Source organism: Galendromus occidentalis, unplaced genomic scaffold (assembly GCF_000255335.2).
Source record: "Galendromus occidentalis unplaced genomic scaffold, Mocc_1.1 scf7180000077500, whole genome shotgun sequence".
NCBI lineage: Eukaryota > Metazoa > Arthropoda > Arachnida > Mesostigmata > Phytoseiidae > Galendromus > Galendromus occidentalis.
The window spans coordinates 648324-657748 of record NW_003805488.1 but is presented as its reverse complement, the minus strand read 5'-3'; the positions used below and the strand labels follow the sequence as shown (position 1 = coordinate 657748).

Below are 9425 nucleotides of genomic sequence, written 5' to 3'. Positions count from 1 at the left end.
ATCCGAATACGCTCGCTGAGCGGTCCGGTACTCGGAGGATCGAGAAGGGGGGGAGACTTTCCCGGAATCGTCCCCCCGTGAAACTCAAGACGGTCAAACTAAGAGGAAATGCTGAAGTGCAAGAAGTTCACTTACTCGTCGAAGCGGATTCGACCGCCCTTGTTCGCGACGTCCCAAATGTGCGCGAGGCCTCCCACTTCATCGATACCTAAGATGACGACCACCAGCAGCGCGATGATCATGCACAAAGCCTGCGATGAATCAAACTGGTATTAGATATGATTTCTCATTGACGTCGCTCAATGGACGCATGTGGAGTGTCGTTGTCCAAAACTCACACTGCTTCATGATCACCGGTGCCACATGGCGAATGGGGGAGATTATATTATATGTCGACTCAGAGAGAAGGTTGTCGCTCTCTCAGATCAAATGTAGGAGCAAGAGCATAGGACTTCTTGATCATCAATTATTTTAAATATATTTCTTCCAGACTTACCTGGAAGGAGTCCGTGTAGACCACGGCTTTGATTCCTCCGACGGACGTGTAGACCGTGCACACCGCTCCGATGGCGATCACTGCTGTCCAAAGTTTCATACCCGTGACTGCAACGAGTCGGCAGAGGAGATTAGGAAGGGAGGAGATCAGAACAATTTGAGGAGATTCTCTCATCGCGAAGGTCTGGGAACCGGCTGATTACCACACAAACAACCATTGCATACCGTTTGACAAAGCTAGGGCCGGGGCGTACAGCTGTATGGCGATGTACATGAACATCTGGACCAGATAACAGGCCACCGCCGCACAGCGGAGTATCCTGTTGAACCGGAGCTCCAGATACTGCAATTGAGAAGGAGTCAGTTCTCTGGTAGACGAGGAATGTTCGGAAATATTCGATTCAGTTCATATCCAGACGTACAAACCTCGTAGCAAGTCAAGGTGCCGCTTCTGTAGAAGACTGGCATGAACAGATGGGCCGTCACGGGTATGGATATACAATATGACAGCACGGTCAAGAAGTACATCGTGCCGTGCTGATGTATCTCGGCGACATTCCCTGCAAGAAATAATCCGCCGCTCAGGGGAAAGAACAAGGACGACGACGAAGCATGATCGAGGAACCATTCCATGTAACATATCACTAACCTAGGATGAAGGACGCCGAGATGAAAGACGCCATCAACGACGTGCTGACGAGGACGGGGGGTAGTTGCCCGTCCGCAACCAGCAACTGCCTGATGGTGTTCTGCGGCCCGCCACTGAACGCGCAGTAGAGCCCCAGAGCTCCGGAGAACATGAGCATCACGATGAAAACCGCGTAGTCGTAGTACGTGAAGCTTCGATGAAAGAAAATTAAATTAGGGTTCGCTCCCACGATACCATACGTTCGCATCGGCGAACCCGGACACCCGCGCAGAAACGCTTCGACGGAGTTCACTTACCGGGTGAGGAGCTCGCTCGCGTTGACCAGTGTGAAATCCATGGCGCTGATTCTCTAGTGATGCGCTTCTCTACCTGAAAGTTCTCCAATTTATAGGCCAGATTCATGAACATTCGTCTCACTAAATCGCAACCGTCCGAATTGTGTTCCCTTTCACTAAATCTCCGAGCGATCCCTAGCGAGAATACCCCACTTGCATGCGCTCGGACCGGGATTCTGCTCGGACCGGGATTCTGCTCGGACCGAGATTCTGCTCGGACACAGAATCGTTTCCGGATGTTGCACGGTCGAAACGGCTTCCGATCTCTGCACACGGCGTATCCTCGGAGAGATCTTTGTTTTCGAGCCGTGTCGTCTCCAGAACTTCGAAAACTTGCGCACCTCTATCAATTGTCGACGAGGCGGAGAACTCCCCTCACCTTCGATTTGAGATGCGCGCACCCACAACCCTACAAGTCGCTTGAATTCTCAAGTCGATCACTTCCGATCCCAAAGTGATCAATCAGCACTGTGGAGCTTCTAGCTAGAAGACTCGCAGTTCCAAAGGGCTCTGCCGCACGGAGGACCGAAGAGACTTTGGTTACGGAGAGGCAGCCACACGAATGGGCATATGCACACTTGAGAAAACTTGTGTCTCCACCGAGAATCGACTTGCTCGACGATGGTAGGGGGAAGATTCCTGTCGGTAGGGATTCTCGCACGCACTCGGAACCGAAGTTCAACACGAAGTGTCAAGAGAAGAGCCGCTCAACACGCATCTCGCCTCGGGCGGTCACTTCACGCGGGAGAGACTCTCCACACAGCTTGGGAGTCCTCAAGCGCGAGCACCGACACGTGGGAGCGGGGAAAGCGTAACAGGCGGATGACACTCACCGTATCAAGGTCGGGGACTCGTAGACTCCGTCAAAGCGTTGAGCTTGATCCTTGCTTAGAGCCAATCAGGTCGTGGAACCAACGATGCCTTCAGACCAAGTCTCCGAATCCATCTGACCGGGTTCTGGCTTGGGCACTTCTATTTGTACTCAACTCTCCTCTCGCAGCGGAGTTGCGGGCGTCACGAGTTCTCGAACCAAATTCTCGGCATCAAAGCCGGGCGAGGAGATCGCGGGAATCTACGCTGGAGTCGAGTAAGAATTGTTTAATCGTTGACGCGGTCGTTCACACACGCGCCAGCTCCTCATGTAGTCGGTTCGTCATGACTGCCTTCAATTAGAATCCTCCGCTGATGTCTACAAACGACTCCAGAATCGAAGGGGAGTCCCTCGTAGCGCGAGGTTGGGGTATTCCGCTACGAGTGGGTCTCGAGCTTCATTAGTCGGAATCTTGATGGTGATCGTAGAGAAGCGGCGGACCGTTCAAGAGAATATGGTGAGCGATGTAACAGGGTCCGCTCGTGGGTGAATTTGGGACAACTTTGCTAGAAGCTGCCCGCGCGAATTTTAATGATCAAGGTTGCCAGGCTGGAAGAGGATTTTCCGTACGATGAATAATTCACGATTTTGTATAAAGAGAGGACTCCGAACTGCATGTTCGGACGAGGTACGATAAGCTGCCGAAGCCAAAAATCATTTCCATGATGAGTCCCCCAAGATTTGAACAGAAGGAGGGGCTCCTGAAAAAACTCTGTCCGAGTGTCTCCGTCCCGACGAGTTGTAAGAGCTCCCGGGGTCCCCCAGAAGACTCGCATCGCTGCTGGGATGGCTATGCCGGGTGCTGACCAATGCGCCTCGATCGAGCCATTCCCGCGCAATGTAATCACGAATTTCTGAATGAACATGACGTGATAATTGTGGCAGCCTAATTGTGGAGCGTACCGCTCGATTATTTTCGTGCATTGTGCTCGTCGTCGACAGTCAGCGACTAGCCCATATCCGTTCCATTGTTCTGTGGAATCTACTACGATCCGGACCTTGATAGTAGAATTACTATCATTGACAGAATCAAAATTCACTTTCCCCGCGCTCATGAGTGGATTCAGGAGCGCTGAGAGAGATCATCGTCGGCGGTTTTATTCATGGATGAGCGGTGCAGATAAATCCAGTTGGAAGGGAGGCGGCACAAAAGATCGAATTGATTCCAATACAGTTTCTGCCGAGCAATCGACAAGGCTCACCCTGTATTTCGAAGGGAAGAACGGCTCCAGATCTCTCGTCGCCTGCGGTGAGAATGTCGCTAGTTTCCACTGACCGGGATGATCAGCGAAGCCCTCATGGTGAAAATTCGCTTCTAAGGACACCCCGATGTGCATATATACCCTACGACACAATCGACGCGCTACCCGAGTTTCACAGCTGGAACAGGAGAATTTCCTGAGCGAAAAACCTGGACGGTGGCATCTGTTCACCGCAGCGACATTAAACTTTGCTGTTCGAGAATCTCTGACTTCCGCGCTGAGATATTCCATTGATCGTGTCGGAGACCCGTTCCGGGATCTTTGCGAGGGATTTATTTTTCGTCAGATCTGGCAAAATGCATAAATCCCCCGTATAATTCGGCTTTGCTACGGGAACAGTGGTATCACAGACGGACCCTCCGTGGCGGTACTCCTCAGACCTGACACACGTTCATAAAAAACGTTCCTCCAATCAGCACACAATATTCACGAGAGATCGGTTTTCAGGATTGGGCATAGTCGTGTCTCTAATATTGTTATTATAATTATTATGTAGTTAGTCCATCAAAGATAGCCGTCCTTATACCCTTTCCAAATAAATATCCATGGAGTCCTAAGTGCCAGCCGTCAGCTTCTCTCACTCAGCTGTCTGCCCGGCGCTTGAAGCCCTCATCGATCAGCTGGCGGCTCAGCGGCTGATCCTCCTTCAGAGATCGCGGCAAGACATACAGACGCTGCCGCAATCATCCCATCATCATCATCGGGCACCATCCTCGACGGGAATCGGAGCTCAGCGTCACCGAGAGTTACGGCGAGACACGCTCTCTGTGAAGTTCGCAGTTCCCCTCCCCAGAGTTCACCGGTCCGGTTCCCATATTTCTCCTAATCGGCTCATGTCAGGGGTCAGGAGTAATACGGAAGTCTCAATGCTCCCTTCCCTATCTTCAGGGGAACTCCGCTCAACTTGGAGTCTTCTGCATTTCCTCTGAGAATCGTGTGCAGCGCGTTCCTCGGGCTGATCCGTCAAACTCAATTCCTGTGCCCTCATCCCCGACGATCCGACCCCGTGTCAGTGAGTGAGCGTTTGCCACAAGTGGATATTCCAAGAGTAGAGACGCCCCCATCGGTGAATGTTGGAGTAGAATGAAGAGCTCGCAAAGGTCGTCGAAGCTTTCGTCAGGGAGCGTACCGATCAGCATGAGATGCCACTGATGAGACATTGTGGAATTGGGAATCACGCTCTGGGACTATGGTCACAGGGACTCGACATCTCGAGACTATCTTCCAGGCAACACTGACCCATGATAATGAATTCAATGAGTCGGAATCTCCGTTGCTCGTCCTGCAACGGACAGCTCTCTGCTGAGGGCAGGACTTTTCTTTGAAATCTACAATGGAGAGAGGAGTCTTCTATTCAGGATCCCGGCCTCTGATCGTGCCTGATATTGGTGTGCAATCCTTTCAAGGATGAACATGGATCGGTCGTTAGAACCACCCCTTTCCCCCTTACCCCTCTCAGATTGGAAGAGAGATGGGCCGTTGATGATCTATTAACGTTCAAATTAATTTATTACATGGGGAATTTTCGAACGAGACTTCCGCGTCTTCAAAATGACACCCAAATAAAACCTTCGAAGGAGCCGACCTCGAGAAAGTGCATCATATCGGGATGAAGAGTTTTTTCTCTTCTGTTCCAGTACATTCATACATGTATCGAGATATCTATTCACAGGAGACAAACAAAAAGTCATGCGAAGATACATCAAATCTGCCCTGAGATCTCCTCTGTCAAGAAACCATCCTCCAGAGAGCTCAAGTAGAACATCGATTGGTCCGTTTGAAAATACGAACTCTGATTCTCGAGATCATCACCATCTTGATCCTGCTTAAGACTCCGTTGGTGACGATACAAGTTTAGGTGAAGGTTTTTCAGACTAGATCGCGGGCGATGAGTGCCGGCTAGCTGATTTTTCTCCGGGTTCTGCTCAGGCTCCATCGACTTCATTCCAGAGACTGTCGAAAGGTTAGAGACAGTTCGCTGGGACGCCGTCGTGAAAGCAGTGTTCTCGGTCGCCGACGTCACCTCGTCGACCAATTCCGTCTGCGATGTGTAGGTGATTCCTGTCCTCCCTTCGGCGGTACTCGGCTCGATAGGTCCCTTAGTGTCACACGTGTCGATAACTTCCTCTCGGGGACCCTCTTTGTCCCGGCAGAGATGCTCACAAGTGAGGTTCTTACACTTGCGGTTCCGACGAGGTTCCTTCGATCGAATCAAGTATCTTCCTCCGTTGAGTTCGTAACGCTTCAAACCAGATTCGTTGGGATTGTGTCGCTTAAAGGGCAATTTCGGAGGGTGTGTCACAACGGGTTTCACAACGAGTCGACCTTCCTGCCGGAGTTGACCCAACAGTCGCTCGACAGCTTTTACCCGGAACCTCGGCGACTCGCGCTCCATTGATGCGGCTCTATACCACGGCTCGATACTTGTCTGACTTGTAACGTGCTCACCAAACTAAGGCACCGCATTGAGGCAGAAATGCGGCCGTCGCCGTCGACGACCGGCGCAACCAGCGGCTGCGCAACGCGACCATTACCGCGCGCGAGACCAGGCCCATCTGAATCGAGTTTCTACAATTTGAAATCAAGGCGGGAACCGTTTTCGATATTCCAACCGCTGGGCTCACGATGTTTTTCGGGTCGTCAACCCTATAGGATTCAGACCCCGGACATCTTGGACGTCTGAGGGGATATTCCTGGGAAAAGTCTTTCGAGAACACGGAAAAGAACGTCGAGCTTCGCGTCTTGCGCGTATCCTAGATCCTCTTGTCGATGCCAACCGCCACCCGGGGTGTCAGGAGCCTCAAAAGCGCCCGGGAATTAGGACTCCGGGATCTTTCGAGTCTTCTGGGGCAATAGAAGCGATGTGACATCATTTGGGCTCTACAAGACTTGTTGGGAAGAAACCGTATTTCGGGCTCAGCCTAGTTGCAGGGTCTCTCACAGGACAGTGAAAGTTAGATAGCAGATCTCGATTTCCGAATCAGATCGGCCGCTGGAGCTCCACATAGGCTGAACGGCCTTGGCCGGTCAGGTGACGCGGTCGGTCACCTATCGGACGTGGATGCCAACCCTCGAACATTCACCTACCTGAGTTATTTCAGCGGAATAAAAACAGAGTGATTCATTGAGGTGCTCTCGGAATCAAAGGGAGTGGAGTGGATTTATTCTAGCGCTGCAAGAGCACGCGTCAGGGTGACATTGAAAATCCGATCAAGAAAGAAGTATCGGGAGGTTTCTGGTTCCTTAGACTCAAACCGCTGATGATATTGCTCGAATCGAACCCTCATTGAGCGCTCATTGAATGCTCCGCTCTAGGAGCGCAGAGGAAGTCCGGACTTGGAAACGACTCGCTTCCGAGGTTCTACCGAGGGGCGCGATCTCAATTTCCGGAGGCTGATATCGACTCATTGAGGAGGGAAGTCGTCGACGGAGCGAAGAAATTCATCAGAGGTGAACATCGAGCGGAAGTACGCTGTACCGATTGCTGTTGGTGTTGGAGAGAACCTCAACTTCGACGCCTCGTTTGTGGCCCGACAACCGGATGGATCGAGTAGAAAATCTCGCAGAAAATTTCGCTCGCGTGATATGCGGAGAGTCATGAGTCTTGACATGCAGGGGCCCAGTGTGGTGACAAGGGTATCGCATGGCTGGTCACACCTTCTCCGTGAAGCCGCTGTCTAACACCCTACGTCATGTCATACCTTTCTTTTCGATTTTCTTCTTCACAGCAGCAGCACATGAATTGTGAACAAGAGGATTGACGCATTCTTCATCTCAGTTGACCAACCAGAACTCATAAGACAACTAAGGTCAATGCTCAGCTCATCTATTAAGAACAAGGAGTTCTCTCAAGTTCTCGCTCGAGCTCAGAAATGAGTCGCGAGGCTAGTATTGAGCTTCCGAGAACACGTCCCTCCCTATCGAGTCATAGAATTTCCATCTAAGACTCCGTTACACCGTTTTGCCTCTGCACCGATACGGAATGCGGCGGCGTGATGTCATCTTGAAATTTCGCGGGAATATGGATATCAACATGAAAGTCGGGAGCCCCGGCCATTCGGTAATGAACCGCATTTATTATTTCCTGGGAATATACCTGCTTCGAATTCCAAGCGCATCGGGGAAGATTGTTTTACGATCGCCGCCGATGGCCAAACGCAGTATTCGCGGATCGGAACACAATACGGTATGCTCCTTTTCGGTCTAGTGAATGTGGAATCGGCTTACGTCATCTCAGCAGAGCTTGTCACCCCGACAATAGCGCGGCTTGTTCTCACCGTGGCGACCGCGCCACGCGTCCGACGTGATTGTTTGATGGCACCCGAACGCCGGCATGCAAGGTTGAAATAGAAACTATTGTAAACTGTGACTCCGTTCTGGAGGCGCATCCATCCGACTGTCAGACTGCCCTCAACCTTCCATGTGACGTTGGCGTTTTTGCGTAGAAGGGCCATCCCGTATATTGTACTGCAGAACCAGCGGCAGCGAGGAGTCCGCGGCGCGCGATCGTTGTTGTTGTTCAGGAGCCGTTCCTCGATGGGAGCTGAACTCTCGATCAATCTCGGATCGGTTCATGCCCACGACCGAGCTTCGATTCTGCCTTCTCGCCGACGTTGTTAAACCCCTAGTCGAGCCAACAAGCATTCTCGCGAAGGCGGGTATCGCGGAAGTCCCGTGAACCGCTCATGCGGGATTGTGTCTTTTCGGCGCGTGTTCGTTTGATTGATGACCCCTCAGGAAGTGTCGATTTGAGAGCCGTGTCATTGGAAGGATTCTTGTTTCCTCACCTTGAGATTTAAACACGTTCAGCGAGTAGGTAATTCAACCCATTCTGTAAGACGAGATCTCAGGGATTCGATGAGTTTTGCTCAAGAGTCGCGCCAGGCCAAGATACTCGTCTGGTTTCATTCATCCCGTGAAAAATTCAATGAACGTAGTAGAATAACTCTGTAAAGACGAGAGAAAATCTCGCTTCATTCATAGAATCAAATTCCCTCGCGTGATTCGTAACAAACACGCAGCCCCTTCAGGCAGAAGAATGATTTTGTGAATCATGAGTAGCGTGAATCGCACGAATGATTCCCAACATGTCGTATTTTCACTCCGACCGCCCGAGCGTTTTGTCAAGTTCTCTCGAGCCGCACCCAATTGATTCGGGCTTCGCATGACATCATTCAGCACTCACTGTCAGATACGAGCTCCTCACAATCGGCAGGACTGCCCGGGATCCGAGGGAATTTTACTCAATCGAATAATTCTCCTCACGTAATCGAACTCGATCATATGGTTCTGCACATGGGTATTCTCGAGGATACTTGGAAGTTATGGTATGCAGTGACCGTGCAGTCTGTGATCGCCGACTCCCCAACCCATCATCAAGATCCAATGAGCGAATTCTCGCGCTGAGGGATCACCGGCCATTCCGCGGAAAGCGGATCTCCGCAAATCCGCAGTCTCTTCTTCCAAGACACCTCAATTCGGAGCGATGTCTGCGGAAATGGATTCATTTGTCTTCTGCCCCGAATGGATGGCGAGCCAAGCCAGGTACATCATTTCGTTTGATCCTTCGGCTTGTGTGAGCGGCTTCAGAACTTCATGTTTGCGATGGAGTCTCAAGGGCACCGCTCTCTATAATCACTGAAGGGAGCCTCCCGGAGTTTTAGTCCTTACCCGACTCCGGCCTTTGCTCCTGTGGCATCACAGGCGAACCCAGGGGGCGATTTATCCTTTGCGGTGTAGGACTGTGTTGATTGCTGGGCTTCATTGACGGTCGCGATGTGATAGCCTTGGTGACCAGTGACGAGATCGAGCAT

At 51.4% G+C, this 9425-nt stretch overlaps 1 protein-coding gene across 1 annotated transcript; it reads right to left on the bottom strand.

The window, feature by feature from the left end:
* Positions 1-131: 131 nt before the first annotated feature.
* LOC100908323 (sodium-dependent multivitamin transporter-like) lies at positions 132-1481 on the bottom strand. The gene is made up of 6 exons (XM_003746680.1): positions 1441-1481; positions 1145-1335; positions 922-1055; positions 721-838; positions 497-603; positions 132-251 (listed from the first exon to the last, which is right to left on the bottom strand). The coding sequence occupies exons 1-6, from the start codon at positions 1479-1481 to the stop codon at positions 132-134; spliced, it is 711 nt and encodes a 236-aa protein (XP_003746728.1).
* Between the last annotated feature and the right edge of the window lie 7944 nt (positions 1482-9425).

Excerpts from the sequence above, each read along its gene's own strand:
- LOC100908323 (XM_003746680.1), bottom strand. The coding sequence starts at position 1,481 with ATGGATTTCACACTGGTCAACGCGAGCGAGCTCCTCACCCG. Across the intron at positions 839-921 it reads GCACCTTGACTTGCTACGAG|TATCTGGAGCTCCGGTTCAA; the intron begins GTTTGTACGTCT and ends TCTCAATTGCAG. Across the intron at positions 604-720 it reads GGCCCTAGCTTTGTCAAACG|TCACGGGTATGAAACTTTGG; the intron begins GTATGCAATGGT and ends GACTCGTTGCAG.